This window comes from Struthio camelus, chromosome 24 (genome assembly GCF_040807025.1).
Source record: "Struthio camelus isolate bStrCam1 chromosome 24, bStrCam1.hap1, whole genome shotgun sequence".
Taxonomy (NCBI): Eukaryota; Metazoa; Chordata; class Aves; order Struthioniformes; family Struthionidae; genus Struthio; species Struthio camelus.
In genome coordinates this window covers 3,005,732-3,025,926 of record NC_090965.1, presented here as the reverse complement: position 1 = coordinate 3,025,926, position 20,195 = coordinate 3,005,732, and the positions used below count along the sequence as shown (strand labels likewise).

General features: G+C 44.4%; 1 protein-coding gene across 2 annotated transcripts in view; it reads right to left on the bottom strand.

Annotated features, from left to right (window-relative positions):
- IPO9 (importin 9) overlaps positions 1-20,195 on the bottom strand; it is a 46,227-nt gene that overhangs the window by 25,582 nt on the left and 450 nt on the right. Inside the window, exons 1-7 of one of the 2 annotated variants that reach the window (XM_068918545.1) lie at positions 13,963-14,115; positions 11,039-11,100; positions 10,350-10,436; positions 9,164-9,365; positions 8,622-8,710; positions 3,855-3,941; positions 2,001-2,120 (exon numbers count right to left, since the gene is read on the bottom strand). In XM_068918545.1, coding sequence (XP_068774646.1) covers positions 2,001-2,120; positions 3,855-3,941; positions 8,622-8,710; positions 9,164-9,224 — 357 coding nt within the window. In that variant the 5' untranslated portion in view covers positions 9,225-9,365; positions 10,350-10,436; positions 11,039-11,100; positions 13,963-14,115. Of the gene's footprint in view, positions 1-2,000; positions 2,121-3,854; positions 3,942-8,621; positions 8,711-9,163; positions 9,366-10,349; positions 10,437-11,038; positions 11,101-13,962; positions 14,116-20,195 lie in introns of those variants that run through there. The other variant, XM_068918544.1, reaches the window with a different exon arrangement.

Here is a 20,195-nt window from a genome sequence, read left to right as displayed (position 1 = left end):
AGATGGTTCTCTGAAGAGACAGAAGGGAAAAGGAAAAAACAAAACAAAAAACCTCCTGTCATCTGCTGCCCAGCACTCCATTAAGTAAAAAGAAAAGGTTGGGTTCACATCTGGTTGAGAATTTACTATCAAAGAAACCTTAGTGGCACCCTTCCCCATTGCATCAGCATTACAAGGGGTCCTGCAGTGATCTCATCTGTAGAGCTGGCTTAAACAATCCCTTGAGGCCTCTCACTTCTTGTTACAAAGACTGTGAAATACACCCTCCTGGAATGGAAGGCAATTTATGGGTCTTTCACCTGAATCTATTTTTCTTTAGAAAACTAGTATCATTAGCTTAGTAATCCGAAGTGACGAAATCATGACTTGCCTTTAGCCAACAGCCAGAACGCTCATCGCCCTGCAAAAGTCTTCTACAAACCCGTTCTCATCAGGTGGTGTCCTAAACGCACTGCTTAAACCCATAGTGATTTTCTGTTGCCTTTAACATCACACAGCACATGAACAGTGCATGACATAAAGTACAAATAGCTCCAGCTTCAGTAAGGTTGGTTATCTAAACAACAAAAAAGGCTCCAGCTTGCTGCAGAATATGCGGATGCAACATTTACAGAAGAGCTGGTCTGCAGTTAGAATGAAACCAGTGCTTTCACTTGTAGGCTGAAAATGAGTTCTCTGCTTCCTAAGCACCAAAACACAGACACCTTGAATCAGAGATTCAGTTATACTTGAGCTGGAGCCTATTCAAATCGAGGTCACCATGCAGAGCATCCCCGAATCCCTTTATGTTAGCTTTCCAGGTTACTACTGTCTGTCATAGGTACCCCAGTGCACGGCCAGTGAACAGGACAACACCATAAAATGGTGTTCGTCTCACACTGAAGGGAAACAGAGAAAACAATACTGCAAGGCAGTTTCTCTCAACAAAACCTCCCAACATCCTATCCCAAACTCTCTTCCATTTCACTCCATGCAGTGAAAAATGTGCTCCCACTGCTTCCAGTTGACAATACCTGCAATCTCTTCTTGAGAAGAGGCAACAGGAGGAGAAGCAATAGGATGCCGTAAGCAGGGTACTGCCCTCTTAACAGGGCTATGGAAGCAAGTTCCACAACATAGTAGCTGCCAGCTTATATAGTGTGATAGTATTCTTCTGCACCTCCCAGCACGTATGTGCATCATGATGCCAGCTAGTCATTGTGAAAAGCTTCTGATGCTTGTCTTCAAAAAAACTTCCTTATCATTTTCCTCAGGAAGCGTGGCTGAATGGGCATCAGCTGCCCGTCTTCATAAAACCCTACACTCCGACCCAAGTCTTCCAGATCTCTCATTTACTTGCATACGTGCTGAGGAAAGGATTTCATTCAGCAACTCATGTTTTTGAGCTCTTCTCATTTTCTTTTCCTATGCTGCAGACAACCCACCCTAGAACTCCAGTACTGTCCCAGCTGTTGAAGAGAGCACCTTACCTACACCAGCACTCTTGGCCACAGTCATTTGGCTACATGAACTGATGCAGGGGTAACGCTCTGCAATCCAATCTTCTTTCCTTTATAAGGAAAGTGGGAGAACACAAAGATCTTTGATCTCTACTCGGCAGAGATAATTAAGTAATAACGAGCAAGCAAGTTCTGGAAAAGCACCTAGACAAAAGAAGCTTTTAAAACTTCACTGCAGAATTCTGCATCATCTTTAAAAAAAAAACGGATATTTAACTTACAGAGCACTGTGTCCAGAAAAGTTGCATCTAAAACGTCTTAGATCAGCAAAGGACAAAGACATCCCTATGGATCTCATCACAGATATCTTCAATTCGGAATGATTTATTTCAACATTGTATGGTACTGGTAGGCAACCAGTTGCTTTGCAACTTCTAACACAAGCAGTATCAGCAGAGGTGACATGCACTCAACTTTCGCTGTTTTCCAGCATAGATGTTCCAACTGACAGCATATTGGTATTTAATCATTTCTTTATTGAATGAGTCTTAATTGACTTACCTTTAGGACCTCCATCTTAAATCCACTGTCTGACGTAGGCCCATCAGGCATTTGTAGTGCCTGAACAAAGGCCTCTGTGAACTGCTGCACCACAGGAAAAATCAGGACTTTGGCTGCACCCTGGTTATAATAAATGCAAACACAGGTGAATTCTAGATACAGGAATGGATAAACTCACATATCTGACAAGTAAAGCACTAGAAGCAAAGGAAATTGCACTTTTCTGCTACAAAACAAAACAGAGGATCATGAAAGCTACAGAATGTTGCAAAAATCACACAAAATACTAGTTTTGGACCTCACTCTACCTAGAGATCCAGACAACCTGGTCAGGAGAGTCTCAGGTGTACGCCACTTCTGACTAAAGAAGATACTTCCATTTGGTTAGATGAACCATGCCCTGCACTCTGTTGACCAGACTCCCACAGACCATAAAGGAAACCTGAGGTGACTAGCTCACAAACAAGCAATTAAAGCTGAACTCTGAGGATGGCAATCGTCTCCCTCCGAGCCACCCTCCTCAAAAGCAAACAAGCTCTTTGTGAGCTTGAGTATTAGCAGCTAGTCTGAGAATTACTGTGACGATTATTCCTAGGAAATGTTTTTAAGTATTCTTCCAGATGTTAAAGCACTTCATAAGCAGTGCTTGGCAGAGTAAGTAACACTGGACAAAAATAACTTTACTGAGAATGTTCATCATAACTCCATACATAAGACAGTTAAGTTATATGCTTAATCCAACTATGAAATATCACCTTAACTCTTTGTATAAAGATTTATTGAAATTTGAGATAGGAAAAGCCAGAAATAGTTTTGTATACAATCTAAAAGACACTTCCATCTGGCCTCCAGAATAAGACATTGGAGAACTACCACATGCTATCTTTTGAAAACTGGTCCAATTTTCATTATATTATTGCATACATGACTTGCAGTAGAAATATCATGTCAGTGAACATGCTGCATGTCAGTGCAATAGAAATACTATGTAACTATTAGAACTTCCTAGAAGATTGCACTGAATTAATAGGTAAACAGGAAGAAAACAGCAGATATAGCCACTCAGCACAGATTTAACAGACCACTAAATTAAGAAAGTTGTCCATTCCCACCCCCTTAAAGGTGGAGAGAGCTATTTGGTGTCTGAGGAGTGTTGAGAAATCCACCTGTCAGAGGCCATATAAAAGATCTGGACCTCTTCAGAGCTAGACAGGAGACATATATATGTGTGCATGTACATGTGTGTATATGTACATGTGCATGCATATACATGTATATAAATATATGTAAAAGTGTGTGTATATATATACACACACACACAAAAAATATGGCTACTTAAATCCTTAGTGTTTTTTCTTCATTGCCTATTCCTCTATTTTTTCCCCCCATTGCCTCTTCAAGAACACCATTGCTGATATGTATGCTAAAGCAATCAGTTAACTACCAGGAGCTTGTAACCAACGGCTAGTGCAAGGGCCAGAAACCTGTCCATCACAACCCAGACTGCCAAGGTCCAGAAATTAATTAGGACATACACTTCACAACCAGAAGCCATGACACAGATTCCCAAAGGGATGATACAGTGTTTCTTCCCCACATTGACACACCTTGATCTGAGGGGTTAAAGGCACCTCTGTTATTTGCCTGCAATTTAAACTTAGTTGTTGAGAGAAAGTCATAGGATCAAGACATGCACGTAAAAGGGCTAACTCCCTCCTTTACATGTATTAAATTATACTATCTAACCCAGAATTATGGTTTATAGAGTACAAAACTTCTCCAACACGTTTCATTTTCATAGAACCCCATTCATTTTGGATTCAATGCATGTTGTAGGGTAAGGTAAACTCTTGCCTTTTCCAATTCCTCCATGTTACAGATCATATGGGCACAGGTGGTAAATATCTCCACTGCACGTGACCTTGTGCGTATACCATACACCTAGAAAAAAGTTTATAAATACATCAGGAACACAAAATACTTTATTTTAATTCCCTTTTGTTCTATTTTTTGGCCTCAACATTTCTGTTGGATCACTAGCTGTTGTCAATCATCACATCATCAAAAAAATTATGAGTCTAACTCTTACTACAATATAGCTTAACCTTTAAGTCAGAGTTTCTCTTCACAGAATCACAGAATCGTTTAGGTTGGAAGGGACCTCTGGAGATCATCTCGTCCAACCTCCCTGCTCAAGCAGGGTCCTCTAGAGCATATTGCCCAGGATCACATCCAGGCGGGTTTTGAATATCTCCAGCGAAGGAGACTCCACCACCTCTCTGGGCAACCTGTTCCAATGCTCTGTCACCCTCACAGTCAAGAAGTTTTTTCTCAGGTTCAGATGGAACTTCCTGTGGTTCAGTTTCTGCCCATTGCCTCTTGTCCTGTCACTGAGCACCACGGAGAAGAGCCTCATCCTCTTGACACTCCCCCTTCAGATACTTGTACACGTTGATGAGATCCCCTCTCAATCTTCTCTTCTCCAGGCTGAACAGGCCCAGCTCTTGCAGCCTTTCTTCCTAGGAGAAGTGCTCCAGCCCTCTAATCATCTTGGTAGCCCTCCGCTGGACTCTCTCCAGGAGTGCCATGTCTCTCTTGGACTGGGGAGCCCAGAACTGGACACAGTACTCCAGGTGAGGCCTCTCCAGGGCTGAGTAGAGGGGCAGGATCACCTCCCTCCACCTGCTGGCAACACTCTGCCTAATGCACCCCAGGATCCCATTGGCCTTCTTGGCCACAAGGGCACATTGCTGCCTCATGTTTAACTTGTTGTCCCCCAGCACTCCCAGGTCCTTCTCGGCAGAGCTACTTTCCAGGAGGTCAGCCCCCAGCCTGTCCTGGTGCATGGGGTTATTCCTGCCTAGGTGCAGGACCCTGCACTTGCCTTTGTTGAACTTCAGGAGGTTCCTCTCCGCCCACCTCTCCAGCCTGTCCAGGTCCCTCTGAAAGGCAGCAGTCTTCTGGTGTGTTAGCCTCTCCCCCCAGTTTAGTATCATCAGCAAACTTGCTGAGGGTGCACTCTGTCCCTTCCTCCAGGTCATTGAGGAATACATTGAACAAGACTGGGCCCAGGACTGACCCCTGGGGGACACTGCTAGCCACAGGCCTCCAACTTGACTCTGCGCCATTCACCACAACCCTCTGAGCTCGGCCATCCAGCCAGTTCTCAAGCCACCTCACTGGCCACTCATCTAGCCCACACTTCCTGGGCTTACCTAGGAGGATGTGATGGGAGACAGTGTCCAAAGCCTTGCTGAAGTCCAGGGAGACAACATCCACTGCTCTGCCCTCATCTACCCAGCCAGTCATTCCGTCATAGAAGGCTATCTGATTGGTCAAGCATGATTTCCCTTTGGTGAATCCATGCTGACTACTCCTGATCACCTTCTTGTCTTCCACATGCTTAGTGAGGACCTCCAGGATGAGCTGTTGCATCACCTTTCCAGGGATGGAGGGGAGGCTGACAGGCCTGTCGTTTCCTGGCTCCTCCTTCTCACCCTTTTGGAAGACTGGCGTGACATTGGCTTTCTTCCAGGCCTCAGGCACCTCCCCTGATCTCCAGGCCCTTTCCAAGGTGATGGAGAGTGGCCTAGCAATAACATCCGCCAGCTCCCTCAGCACTCGTGGGTGCATCCCATCAGGGACCATGGATTTGTGGATGTCAAGTTTGCCTAAATGATCTCTAACCCAGTCCTCCTCCACCAAGGGAAAGTCTTCCCTTCTCCAGACCTTCTGCCTTATCTCCAGAGTCTGGGATTCCTCAGGACTGGCCTTAGCAGTAAAGACTGAAGCAAAGAAGGCATTCAGCAACTCTGCCTTCTCTATATCCTTTGTCACTAGGGCACCTGCCCCATTCAGCAGCGGGCCCACGTTTTCCCTAGTCTTCCTTTTGCTATTGATGTATTGGAAGAACCCCTTCTTGTTATCCTTGACGTCTCTTGCCAGATTTAATTCCAACTGGGCCTTAGCCTTCCTTGCCGCATCCCTGCACGCTCTGACAACGTCCCTGTATTCCTCCCAAGTGGCCTGTCCCCTTTTCCACATTCTGTGGACTTCCTTCTTCTGTTGGAGTTTGGCCAGGAGTTCCTTGCTCATCCATGCAGGTCTCCTGCCCGCTTTGCTGGAGTTCTTCCTCAGAGGGATGCACTGCTCTTGAGCCTGGAGGAAGTGATGCTGGAATATTAACCAGCTCTCCTCGACCTCCCTTCCTTCTGGGGCCCTACCCCATGAGAGTTCTCCAAGTAGGTCCCTGAAGAGGCCAAAGTTAGCTCTCCTCAAGTCCAGCTTTGCCGTCCTACTCGTTGCCCTGCTCCCTCCTCGTAGGATCCTCAACTCCACCATCTCATGGTCACTGCAGCCAAGGCTGCCCCCAACCTTCACCTCTCCAACTAGACCTTCTTTTTCGTTAGTACAAGGTCTAGCATTGCACCTCTCCTCGTTGGCGTCTCCACCACCTGGGTCAAGAAATTATCATCAGTCCTCTGCAGGAACCTCCTCGACTGTTTGTGCCTAGCTGTGCTGTCTTCCCAACAGATGTCAGGGTGGTTGAAGTCCCCCATGAGAACCAGGGCCTGTGATCGTGAGGCTTCTTCCAGCTGTCTGTAGAAGGCCTCATCGATGACTTCCTCCTGGTCAGGTGGCCTGTAGTAAACCCCCACAACAGTGTCACCCATGTTACCCTGCCCTTTAATCCTTACCCATAGGCTCTCAACTTGCTCTTCATCCACCCCGAGGCAGAGCTCCATACATTCTAGTTGCTCCTTCACATAAAGAGCAACTCCACCACCTCGCCTTCCTGGCCTGTCTTTCCTAAGAAGCACATAGCCATCCATGACAGCATTCTAGTCATGTGAACTATCCCACCATGTCTCTGTCACTGCAACGAGATCATGGCCCTGCGACCGCACACAGATCTCTAACTCTTCCTGCTTGTTCCCCATGCTGCGTGCATTGGTATACAGGCATTTCAGAGAGCCAGTCAAGCATGCAGGCTTCCCAGAAGAGGTGCAAGAGGATCCTCCATAGCCATGTCCCAGGCTGTCTCCCCTGGTTGTATGCACCCGCTGGAGGCATCCTGACTTGAGCGGTGTTTTACTGACTCCCCTGCCACTATACCACTCCCCTTCCCCCATCTTGCCTAGTTTAAAGCCCTCCGTACCAGGCTGGCCAATCTGTTGGCAAAGACACACGTGCCCCGCTTGGTAAGGTAGATCCCATCGCTCCCCATCAGCTGTTGATCTTCAAACAGGGTCCCATGGTCATAGAAAACAAAGCCCTGTTGCCAACACCAGCGGCGCAGCCAGCTGTTAACTTGGAAAACTCGTCTACTCCTCCTCCCGTCCTTTCCCCTCACAGGCAGGATTGAGGAGAAAACGACCTGGGCTGCCAGACCCTTGACCACCATTCCCAGAGCTCTGAAGTCCCGTTTGATGGTTTCCAGTTTGCCTTTCGTGTCATTAGCACCCACATGGAAGATCAGCAGAGGGTAGTAGTCCGATGCATGGACAAGCCTTGGCAGTCTTTCCACGACATCTCTTATTCGAGCCCCTGGCAGGCAGCAAACCTCTCCAGACAAGAGGTCAGGTCGGCAGATAGGTGCCTCTGTCCCGTGCAGCAGGGAGTCACCCACAACAATCACTCGCTGCTTCTTCCGGGGGTTCCTGCACGGCACAGGGTCTGGCAGGCCAGTTGCCTCTCTTGGAGCCATGCCCAGCTCCTCCTCAGCTTGGAGGGCGCTAAACTTGTTCTTCAAGGCTAAGTCTTGAGGAGGAGCAAGAGCCTTTCTCCTTCTACGAGAGGTCACCAGCTTCCAGCCCTCTTCAACAGCGTTATGATGCACCTTTACACACGGTACAGAGCCCTCTGACACCTCCGCTGCAGTGGGGGCAGAGGACTCCCGGAGCTGAACAGTCTCCGAGAACGCCCTGTCAATCTCCCGCTCATCCTCTCGGATGCTACGCAGCCTATTAACCTCCTCCTGTAACTCCTTTATCTGGTGACGCAACTGGTCAACCACAGCACACCTCACACAGGAGAGCTGTCTGTCAGCCCAGGCCTCACGGAGAGGCCCCAGGCACTCCCTGCAGCCTGACCCCTGCAGAGCTGCATCTGCTGTCTGAGGGTCTGTCTGGGTTGAGGCCTCAGACACAGCCGATGCAGCACCTCCCGCAGCCACTGGGGAACGTGCTCTGCGGCGTGTCATGACCATGCCCCGGGGAAGGACACACCACTGTGCAAAATGTGCAAAATGGAGAGATGCCTTCTTTGCCTTCTGGCGCCCTGCTGCGCAAACTGCTGCGCAAACTGCTGCGCAAACTGCTGCGTCTGTTCGCTGCGCTCTGGGGGCTGCGCTCTGGGGGCTGCGCTCTTATATAGGCCTCTGCCTAGCAGTGACTCACAAGGGTGCTTGACCCACCCAATCAGGAGCCACCTGAAACAAAAGCCCCAACTCCCTCTGACCAGGGCAGCCCAGAGAGCTCGTTAGCAGCAGCCCCACCTAGCTAGAACTTCCCAGGAGAAGTTAAGTCAAGGTCCCCTGCAGGAGTCCTTGCCCAGCTCTCCCTTGCCAAGAAAGATTCTCCCTAATTCCATCTAATACCAACCTCATAGCGAAGACCATACCTCTGCCATTGTAAAAATTTTGTACATCTCTGGAAGAATAACAGGAGCAACAAGTGGCATCTGTGTGTCTGTCACTTCCCGAGTAAACTCTAGAGAACGGGAAAATACAGGAAGTTAGTATAAAGATAATAAATCCATAGGCAATAACAACACAGAGACTCCGATCTTTGAATAACCCTAAACACATTGAAAACATGTGGCTTCATACTTGACAAGACCATTGCAGTACGGCCTACCCATGGCAACCCTTGAAGACCAGCAGAAAAACATGAAGAACTGCAATCACCCAGAAAATAAGGTGTTATAATGAAAGTCCCTTCTAAGCTATGATCCATAGCATAGAATTTGACCGGTGCTTGTTCCTCAGCTTTCAAGACATCTACTAAGCAATGGAATTTAGCAGTGACCGAAAGACATGAAACCCAACCCGAAGCAGCACGTTCCAATTTCGTCATTTTGCAGTGAAAATGACAACTCCAGAGTAATAAAAAGCCTAAAGGGTCTCCTATATCAGCCTTGCCGAAGCTCTCACGTACACATACCTGTAAGCACTCTCATGGCTCCATGCACTGCATTCACATCCCCACTAACCAGCATCTCCATCAAGAGATTGAAGAGTTCAGGCCAGGCTTCAGGCCAGTCCCAATGGGCTATTGCTGAAACTGCATAGGCAACGCTCGAGCGCACTTTGCTAATGGATTCTCTCAGCCCATTGGGTAGAAGTTCCCTAATAGCAATTTTTGCCTGTAGAGAACAACATTATTTATCAAAAAAAGATCCTCAATGATATGACATTTTACCATCAAAAATTGTTTGCATACACATGACCATATCCTGATACAGATTCTACGTTAGTTTTTCAAAAAGAACATCCACGAAACCTCAAAAACTTGTACATCTGAACACCTCTTAATTTATTCCGGAAAACTGCACAGTTATTGTAATGTATTACTCTTCTCATACAAAACATTCAGCCAAGCATAGAGTAAACTGCCTTTTCAAGGTCACAGCTGCAATTAGATAGGATGTAAATATCTACATGGAAGACATCCAGACTTAGCTGGGATAAATCCCAGTTCTAGTGTCAGGGGCTATGTTTGCTTACTCTGGAAGATTTTAGTAAATGAGAACTAGTCACCCAACGCTGAAGGGACAGGAGAAAAAACTCAGCATATCTGGGACTTAATTCACAAGATCTATTTTAGGCAAGTAAAAGATGGTCTGGTCAACAGTCAAAGCAGTAAAGAGCTGGACTCTTTGGCTACTATTTCTGTTAAAAAATACTTCTATTGAAAGGATCAAATTTTTAGTGGCTATTTTTAACGAAACCCAATAGATCTTTAACTTGAAATTTGTCATGGGGCAAATTAGCCTTCAAGTCCCAAGCTGAAAAACACCAGATTTAACAAAAGATGACTGCCAGAATTGTATTTTGAAAACCTGCAAAGCAGCTTTCCTTGCTCTTGTTCTTATAACAGCAGAAACATTATGGCTGAACTTTTCTTACAGAAATCAGCCCAAGCTTCTCAAGTCTAGCGTTGTTTTAAGCAACTGAAAACAGACTTCTATAATGGAAAACGTCAGAAAACCTTAACTGAAGCTGTTAATCTCTCATAACACACAAGATTGATGAAGAAGATACTGACACTTTTTAAACCAACCACAGAATTCATATTCTTTGGATAAAATGTCTCAAAGTAGACAAAGCAACACGAAACCAAGTCTTACCCTTTCTGTCGTCTCTGGAGGTCTAAACTTTTCCGACTGAGAACACCAATGAGTTTCCACATACTGTTTCAAAATGACAGACGCTAGCTGTATTAGAAGAGAGGTCATGAATCAATAACATATCTTGCAATCACGGCAAGCGTCACCCCGACCTGTTTGCTCGGCCTCCCACCGGACCATGCTGCTTTCAGAGGGGCGACTGGGCTTGCCAAAAAAATGCAAAAGTGTTTGTGAAATGGACAAAACACTACTGCAGGAAAAAGATGAACTGATAGCCACTCGCTGAGTGACGATGGCTCACACAGCACTGACACAAAAAGGCAGCTTTATTCTCCTAAACGTCAAAGAGGGCACATGCTAAAGGCCAAAATTTGCATGTAACTAAAGAAATATAGAACTTAAACCTTCCTTTTCAAAAGGAAAAAGAATTTCAGAAAAAAAAGCTGTTGCAAAGACAAACCACATCTCTGCTTGCTGATGCCCATCATCCACCTAATAAAGCTCCTACGTGTCCAGCGTGTACAGCACTGTCCCAAGTGCAAAGTGACAATCCCAGAGCAATATAAAAGAAAAGGGAGAAGCAATAATGGGAAACTACCTTCAAAATCTCACCTGCAAGCGTGAGAGAATATTGTACAAACCAATTACATTGTTAGGTAACTTCTTTCTAGGGCTTCAGCAAAACTCACCTGACGGATGGCCAGAGCTCCCTGGGGATCTACAGTCAGTTCTGCTAAATGAACACCAAATTCTGCAAGGAAAAAAAAAAAAAGATGGTAGTATCACAACTTTTATTTCTACACAGCAAAGCTAGTCAAGATTTTGGAGACAGACGTAATACCAACTGAATGAGTCACATGTGGGAAGGAGAAGACAATTCTAAAGCAGAGCTTCTCAAATGAATCATGAGCATTAATTCTCTTCCACGTTCTCTGCACAAACTCTGTTTATTTTCTTTTAAACACTCTACTTCTTTCTCTCATGGCAAAAATTTTGCAATTCATTTTAATAACAAGCAAATTAGTAATAGAAATAGTAAAATAAAAATAGTAATAAAAAAAACTTATATACAGCTTAACATCATTAGTCAAGTCCCTACACAAGGGACCCATGGAAAAGATGCAGGATGGCATAATTAGGTAGGTTCTTGGACCGCAGTCCCTTCTCAGACAACCTCCATTCACCCACAGACAGTTATTTGGTACCAACGCTTATGCTGTCCTAAAACATACCCAAAGACAGATCAGGACACACGCAGGAACACTGCACTAGCACCTAACACGCTAGCACCAGAATCGGCCTATCATGAACACCAGGATTCACGGGTGTGGGAGCTTCTGCAATAAGAAATTTCATCCAGAAAATGCATGAGCTCCTTTTAATTACAGGGCAAGTCCTGCGTAACAAAGGTAAAAATAAAATGCTTTTGCCAATTCTGATGCCTGAGCACAGGAAGTAAGAAACAATGAGAAGAGCAGCTGTTCTGGTATGGTAAATCCATACGCCTCGATAAATTTGCTTGCTATTGCAACATTAAGTTCTGGGTAGCTGATGTCTTTACTAAAGATTTCATTTACTGTGCTAGTCCGCTTAAGAAACGCATTTGTGAGGTTTTAATTCTAGGACCGCAGAGCGGAAGGTATGCCCTAACTTCATCTGCTCCAACCACACTCCCAGGGATAGGATTAAATGTGCTTAAAACAATCCCTGGCAAAAGCGCATCAAAAACTGTTCTCAAAAAGTTTCTGAAACTTTCCTTAGCAGCATATTTGAGCATGTCGCAAATGTGGTTATCTACGTTTTTCCTAATGTTCACCTTTAAAAATTTTACTAAAAAAGGTGATTTTTTTTTGTTCTTCTCCAGTCCCAGCAGACAAGAACTATAATAAAGCACAACCTTGCTTGTAATAGATTTCCCTGGGTTGGGAGACAATCGCCTCTTACTTTCTCACATTTACATTGAATAAATCCAGTTCCTTCAACCTTTCTTCACAGATCATGCTAAAACAACAACAAAAAAAACAATTAAAAAAATCAGTAAACCTCATTCCAAGATGTACTTAACACAATACTCCTCTTAACTGTAGCAATAATTATTCTTCTAGGTTGCAAGTTTCCAGGCCTGAACGCTGCATTGAATTTTAGCTGCATTTTTGAAAGGTGTAAACAAACCACGGAGCCCAAAGAAATACAGCAGCTTCACACAGTTGCGCTTCACGACTACTCTGACTCTTTTTTGCAATCTTTAAATCTGTAATTTTCAAGCGTTCCTACATGCAATTTTTTCCCCCTTTACGTATAGCACTCTGCTACACATAATTGACTCACAGATTTCTGTTTTAATGATTTTAGGCCATCTTTCCAACTTTCCCAGATCTTCTTAATTTTCAGTTCTGCTCTCCAGACAGACTGCAGCGCCTCCCCACTGCCATCACCGGTAAACTCACTACCACTGGCTAAGAGCACTGCCTTAAAAGCCCTTCAGGTTTGACGGTAAGCCACCGATAATTGCTCTAAATCGCAGGTTTTCGGCCACCTGTGCATCTCACAATGTTACAAAAATGTATATTTTCAGCTGACAGAAAAGAACTTCGTGGGGAATTCATATTAAAAAAACCTTGCTGAAATCATACCCTACCAGTGCTTTTTTTTTTCCTTTTTGTTTAAGGAACAGGCCAACTCTCCTGTCAAACAAAATCAGATAGATTTAACAAGAACAGATCATATCAAACCGTATTAGCTGTTTAGCATCCTATTATGTTATAGACACTGGCAAACTTTTTAGTGATCTGCTCCAAGAACCTTTCTAGGGATTGAAGTTAGATCGATCAGCATATAGTTTGCTGTCTCCTCTTCTCTTTTTTTCAAAAATTTTTTTTTTTTAAAACTCTTTTTTCTCCTTTTCATTGGCTGGGAGCTTTCTATCTGTACTGCAGATAAATGCAATTCAAATGCATCTCTTCCTAAGCGCTTCTTTCACTTCCATTTTTTATATCTGATACAACAGAAACATCAAGTCTTCCTCCCAAAATAAAATTTGTAAAAACAAAAGATTAGCAACTTTTAATAGAGGGCCTGATACATGGGGCATTTAGCAAATATATTTCATCCCTACTCTGTTTCACCTCTCCATTAAGGAGACATTAATAAAATCCTGCTCTCAAACTGTCCTCCTTCACAACCAAGCTTCATCTACTGCATAACCAGGTGACATAACCTACTAGCTCTCCACCCACAACTTTTCTGAGAAATGAAGGCAGACCAGACCAAAAAAAAATTATTATTAGACAAGCAGGGAGGAATAAATGAGCAGGACTTTCTAGGCAATCAGTGCTCTTCACAGCCTAGCTTGTTAAAGTCAGCCAGCGCCAATTAAGTTCAGCCTAATAGGACCACACTCAAATGATTCAGGAGCAGCTACAGGTCCCTCTCAGTTGTCTCTGCTGGGGGGCAAAGATAAGCACTGGCTGAAAAACAGGCCATGGTAGTTGTCACAGCCAACCCAGGTCAATCCACTGCTGCATGATTGCCAGCACTCCGAACTAAAACAATGCAATTGTGCCAAGACCAGATCCGACAACTTCAGAAGTATCAGAAATTAGGTTCTCTTTACCCAATGTCTGCCCATCCCTTGCGCCTCACAGTCTTTAACAACACGGTCACACACGGTGTTTTCCACAGGACCAGCGTTCATTGGCATCATCAGAGAGTAATTCAGGTTGAAAGACACCTCAGAAGGTCATCTTGTCCAACCTCCTGCTCAAAGCTGGGTCAGCTACGAGGTCAGAGCAAGGCAGAAGACGGAAGGCATTTGCAGATAGGAAAGGAAGAAAGTCTGGAGTTAATAGGAAGAAATATTGAGTAACTACCTAATGTTTAGTTGTAATTTTTACTCACTATATGAATTCAAACTCCACAGTTTCTTTGAAGTCCATCAGCATCCATCACGAAACCAAATGACTGCTCCAGAAGCGTTCACTTATTTTCAGGACACCTTTGAAAACTACAGCTACATCTTCCCCATTTCTCAGGGAAGAACAGAAAGATTACAGTCAAGCTTCTCAAATAGCTGTGGTGGTTTCAGGTATCTCACTTCTAAACACTCATCACAACTTTTCACAAAAGTCAACACGTTTCTTAGCATTTCACAGCGAAAGCAATTTGCTGCTGTGAGTAACCAGTCTGTCTGAAAATCGTGCATCATGTGTCCCAAGGAGAGTGCTTCCTGTTTTGATTTCCCACTAGGACTCCCGGTTAAAAGTTCAGCTCAAGTAATCCATTCACAGGACTTCCATCCACCTGTGCCCATCATCCACTCCACTGGAATTCAAGTTACAATCAAGACACCATCTATAAGACTACAAAGTGTGGGCACATTTGTAAATTGTCCATAATCCCTGCTTCCACAATACTAGGTTATATACTAGGTTATGTCAAAAATAGCCAAGCTGAAGATAGCCCTAGAAATAAATGTTCTATCTTCAAAAAGGGGAAACAGAAACACACAAACTAGACAGACAAAAGAAAGGCGAGTATCCAGTCTGCAGCCATTTGTGTATCACCAGCACAAGAGCCAACAGCTCAGAGACTCAACGCTGTCACTGTAAAACTCAAATTTGTTACATACAAAGAAAAAACAGCGTGCCCTTCCCAATTATAGTGCTATAACATCAGCCTCAGCTGCAAGTATTTTTCAAATGTATAAGAAGTTGGCATTAAAATTCCATATCAGCATAGTTCAGAGGAGCACATTATAGACACTGTTCCTCTTAACAGGTTAAAAGTACGATCCCTCCTTTTGGACAGGCACCATACACCTCATTTAGCAGAGTGGTCACTACACATGTTCCAGCGTTCTCGGAGAATGCTTAGAGGCAAAACCATCTCCAGTACAGCAAGAATTGGAGAAAGAGACCTTTCTTTTTAAATGTTACAGAATTGTTTAAGTCACAGTATGTTAGCCATTGTATATACACATATGCCATAAAAGGTGATGCATGAAGGGCTTAAGTTAAGTGGACAAAACAGGGAATGGGAACGCTATCCCCACTTCACCACCAGGAAGCCAACAGCAGAGTCAAGTCACAGTAGAGGGACATACAGTAGTACCGTTCAACCACCAAGTTGTCCCTTTTACCCCTACAAAAAAATTGAGTAGTCTTGACCTGGCTAAACCCTGCTAGCACAAGGGAGCATGCAATCCATAGCAAGATTCCCCCCTCCATGAGAGCCGATTGCTATATTGGCTTAACTGTATTACACAACCGAACTCCCAAGTGGCTTAAGAAAAGAGGCTAGGGCAGAACAATACTCCCCCCAATACAGTTCCCTAGCAGTCTCTGGATTAAGACCCTCCTGAAACAAATGCTGTATCCATACCAGTATGTTTAATGGTTCTTAATGACTTTTTCCTCCAAAAGTGTCAAATCACATTTAAATTATTTCTACCTGTAATATTCAAAGCATCAACAGCAATGAGTTCCACGGTCTGTAAACAAAAAAAAACAAACTACTACCTTTTTACTTGTTTTATGTTCATTTTTACCTGATGCTACCTTTGCTCTTGCCTTATGAGAAGTCACAAATAACCACTCCTCACTCACCTTCTCTGTCACTTAGGATTTTAGCAACTCCATCTCTGCTAGCTCTTTCTCCGGCTGCAAAGTCAATTTATTTGGTCTTTCTTGGAGCAGCAGCTGTTCCACCCTTCTGCACATCTCTGCTGCATTTTCACTACTCTGCTTTATCCCTTCTGAAAGCAGCAAGCCAGTAATGCATGCTGCACTCAAACCATAGAAGCATGAGGAATTTGCTGTCGCGCTTTGTTCTCTGTTCCCTTCTTACCGCTCCATTTGCCTTGCAGAGCAGCGAATGGACATTTTCAGGGAACTCCCCACACTAACTCTGGCATCTCTTCTCCAAGTGGTAATAGATATTATAGCCCATTACTTTTTAGGTATCATTTGGGCTGTCTTCTCCTCCTCCCCAAACGTTAATTTGCATTTATCAACACTGACTTGCATTTTCCACTTGCACATGCCACCACTCACTTTTGTGAAATTATTCTGCAATTCTTTGCCACCAGTTTCCACTTCCAAACTGAATAGCATAGTACTACCAGCACCACCACTGCTCACTCTTTTCCACATCACTGATGGACGTGTTGAACAGCACAGACCCCAGTACAGCTTCATGTGGGACCTTAGCTATCTCCCTCCAGTGGGGAATATGACAAGTCACTTCTACAAAGTCCTGTATCCAAGCTTTTAATTGGTTATTAATTCAAGACCTGTCCACAGCTGTTTAATTTCTGTGAAAAGTTTCTGAAAGGAAACTTTCTAAAAGCTTTCTGACAAGCCCAGCACTCCTTCAAACAGCACTTCTATTAAACATACATTGACTCTGCCACAAAAATCACATGTATCCAGGTCTACTCGTTCCACTTCTTGACATAATTTTAAGCACTGCAGACAGTGCAAAAGCCATACCTGATGACCTATAACCACCCCAACATCCATCCCTCTATTCCTTACCTCAGAGTCCTTATTAAAAGCTGACCTCACAGTTACTCACCTACCCTTATCTGGTCCCTAAATCACATTAGTGGCAAGTTTTATAACATAATTCATAGCACAGTAATTTAATATTTGAGGGCCTTTAAAACTCCTGGAGATTCATCATGTAGCACTTGCTGCTTAAAGTAAACTGACCAAGTGAGACGTCTCCTACTCATGCTTCAACTTGACATGGATTCTCCAACGTGCCTGCTGTAAAGAGGTCTTCCAACACAGCAACCTAAAGGAATAGCAACATCAGGAATTTAGCTTTTCTGTGGTCCCTGAACATACCTTTTCCACTTCCAACATCTGGTGGCTATGTAAACTCTCTGAAATGCTTTCTGCTTCTGCTATATTTCGTGTCTTTAACAAGTCTTTCCTCAATTTTTCTGGCCTACCTCATATATTTTTCATCAAAAGTACCAACACTTACGCTCTTTTCTAAGGCCCTCATGTTTACCTTCAACAGCTTCTTTCTGCTTAATCATACTAGATTTTTGGTTTCTCTAAAATATTTTTGACAGACACAATCTACATTTCTTTACCCCAATAATAAGGTGTTGTTAAACATTTTATTCCTTTAGCTCCTCTCTTAAGTTTCCTTTTTGGCAAGTTTCTCCATATCAAAGTACAGAAAGGAAAAGATAGCAATACTCTTTCCACGCTCCTTGACTAAGGCAAGAGAGAAGGAATCACAAGAAGCACAGAATAACTCAGGCTGGAGGGGACCTTGGGAGGTCTCTAGTCCAACCTCGTCAACAAAGCAGGGTCAAAAGGATCAGACCAGGTTGCTCAGAGCTTTTTCCGGTTAGGACTTGAATATCTCCAAGGATGGAAACTGCAGAACATCTCTGGACAATCTGCTCCAAAGCACGACTGTCCTCACAGTGAAAAAAATTGCTCCTTATATGCAAACCTCTCTTGTTTCGATTTGTATCCATTTTATCTCATCCTTCCCCACTGCCCTCGATGCCCTAACAACCTCCTCACAGCGTTCAGAAGCTACTGTCAGGTCCCCTCCTGCCCCAAAGCTTTCTCTTCTCTAGCTGATCATCTTGGGGACCCTTCACTGAACCCAGTCCAGTTTACTGAGGTCTTTGCTGTAAAGGGGCTTGCAAAACTGGACACAGTATTCTAGATGTGGTTTAAGAAGTGCGGATGAGAGGCCTAGTAACTACTTTTGATTCCGTTCACACAATCAAGGATGCAGGTGGCCTTCTTTGCTGGCTCACATTCAACTAATCACTAAGATCCCCAGGGCCTTTTCCGCAGAGCTGCTCCCCAGTCAGTGTCCTTGCAACGGGTTCGTCCTTCCCAGGTGCAGAACTTTGCATTTGTCCTTGCCAAATATCATGAGGTTCCTGTCGGACCATTTCTCCAGCCTCTCTACTACCCTCTGGATGGCAGCCCTGCCATTAAGCATATCAACCAGTCCCTCCCCAATGTGGGGTTATCTGCAACCTTAAGGAGAGTGTATTTCTTTGCCTCCTCCAAGTCACTGGTAAAGATGTTAAACAGGACAGGTCCCAAGAGAGACTCCTGCGGTACTGGGATTATGACTGCAGAGAACTGTTGCATGATTTTAGGATATTTGTAAAAGAGAAGGCACAGACAACTCCATTCCTCTTCCCCTGAATATTTCATTGAAGAAGAATGTATCAAAAGTTATCCACAAACCGTAATTTTGTTGCCTTTCTAGGCTCTCAAAGGGACCTTAATGACATCTATCATCAAGAGACTGCTAAGAAAATGTTCTTTTCTGGAAATTTAACTGCTACTCAAACTATCAGACAAATGTGGTTTGCTTTCTTGTGCTAACATTCAGATTATTTAAAAAACACAAGTTGCTGCTGAAGAGCATGCAATGCAAGGCTATGCAAGGCAAGAGCCCTACGGGGCAATGAACCTCTTAGCAATTCCAGAATCACACTACTGTAATGCCATCTAATCACTGATTAAAACCTCCAACAGCTACGGTGGCAACACACAAATTTCCTAGTCGTGCTACAAGGAAGCCTTAATCTGAGAGAGTAACACACATGAAAGGACTGCATAATAGGAAACGTGATCAGTTCACCTTCCTTTCATCACCCTCAGTTTCATTTTCAGGGTAACGTAATCACGATGCTATTCTTGACCCATTTGCACCCTTACATTTTGCCTTCTCTTTACTGTAAGTTTCCTTTGATAGCATTTCTGAACTAAAGCTGTGGAGTAGAAGAACTAGAAAATACTTCATAAACAGCTTTCCTACTTTAAGGTAAAATTTCCAGAAGGGCCCATGCGGAGAGGAGACATCAACGTACACAACTTGGAAACAGGACCTACAACATCTCACTCTTCAGTGCCTAGCTCCTGTAACAGAGGGCTACCAGCAAATTTCCCACTGGCTTTGACAAATTCCACTCTTCTGGGACGGGTCCTAAAACAGGAGCCTATGTGAAATAAAATACAGCCATCAACAACATTTTAAGTGTAGCTTCTCCCAAGAGAAAAAACTAAGTTCATGAACTAGTGTACTGCAACCACAAAAAGGTCAAATGAGTACAGGAAGAACCAGAGACAGTGTTTGAACCGGAGGCACTTGCTCTTTTAAGCACTAGCTTTTGAAAGTCACAAGCCAGTTGCCATCCAGTTCCAGTGTTGCTTATGTCCTTACCACTCCACAGTTAACACTCAAACACCCAGAAGCTCTAATGGAGGAGCTTCAGATTAAGACAAGGGAATGGCTACGTCTGACCATATCCAACCTAAACAAGCCACTTACAGGTGAAGACCTGCAGGACGTGGCCGCACACATGGGCGCGCAAACTTCTGGAAGCAGAGAGGACTCTGCGAGAGCGGGACAGACCCGCTAGACAAAAGGCGCTGGGGGAAGACTTTCAACGACCACTGCGTGAACATCCCGGGGGGATTCTGGCTCAAGTGGAAAGAGGTGGCCAAAGCAGCAGGCCTGCTGCATCGCCAGCCACTCTCAACCCCTCCCAACATCCTAGTAGCAGTGAATTTAGACCGCTCCATCCTTGCTCACCTCCCTTCTCACCTAGCTTGCGAGCAACACATTGTCCAAAGGCTGTCTCCAACCCCGACCAGAGTAGCGCCCAAACACCCTGAAGAAACTGGGCCGTGTGTCTCGGTGCAACACCCAGCAGCTTCCCCAGCAGGCTGAAGCCCGTAGGTGCGCCTGGCAAAAATTAAACACATGCTAACCCGCAGGTGCATTTCCGAGCTGATGCGTAACTCGTTTAAAAGAGACTGGGTGCAAAACGTCGAATCTGTATGAAAACAG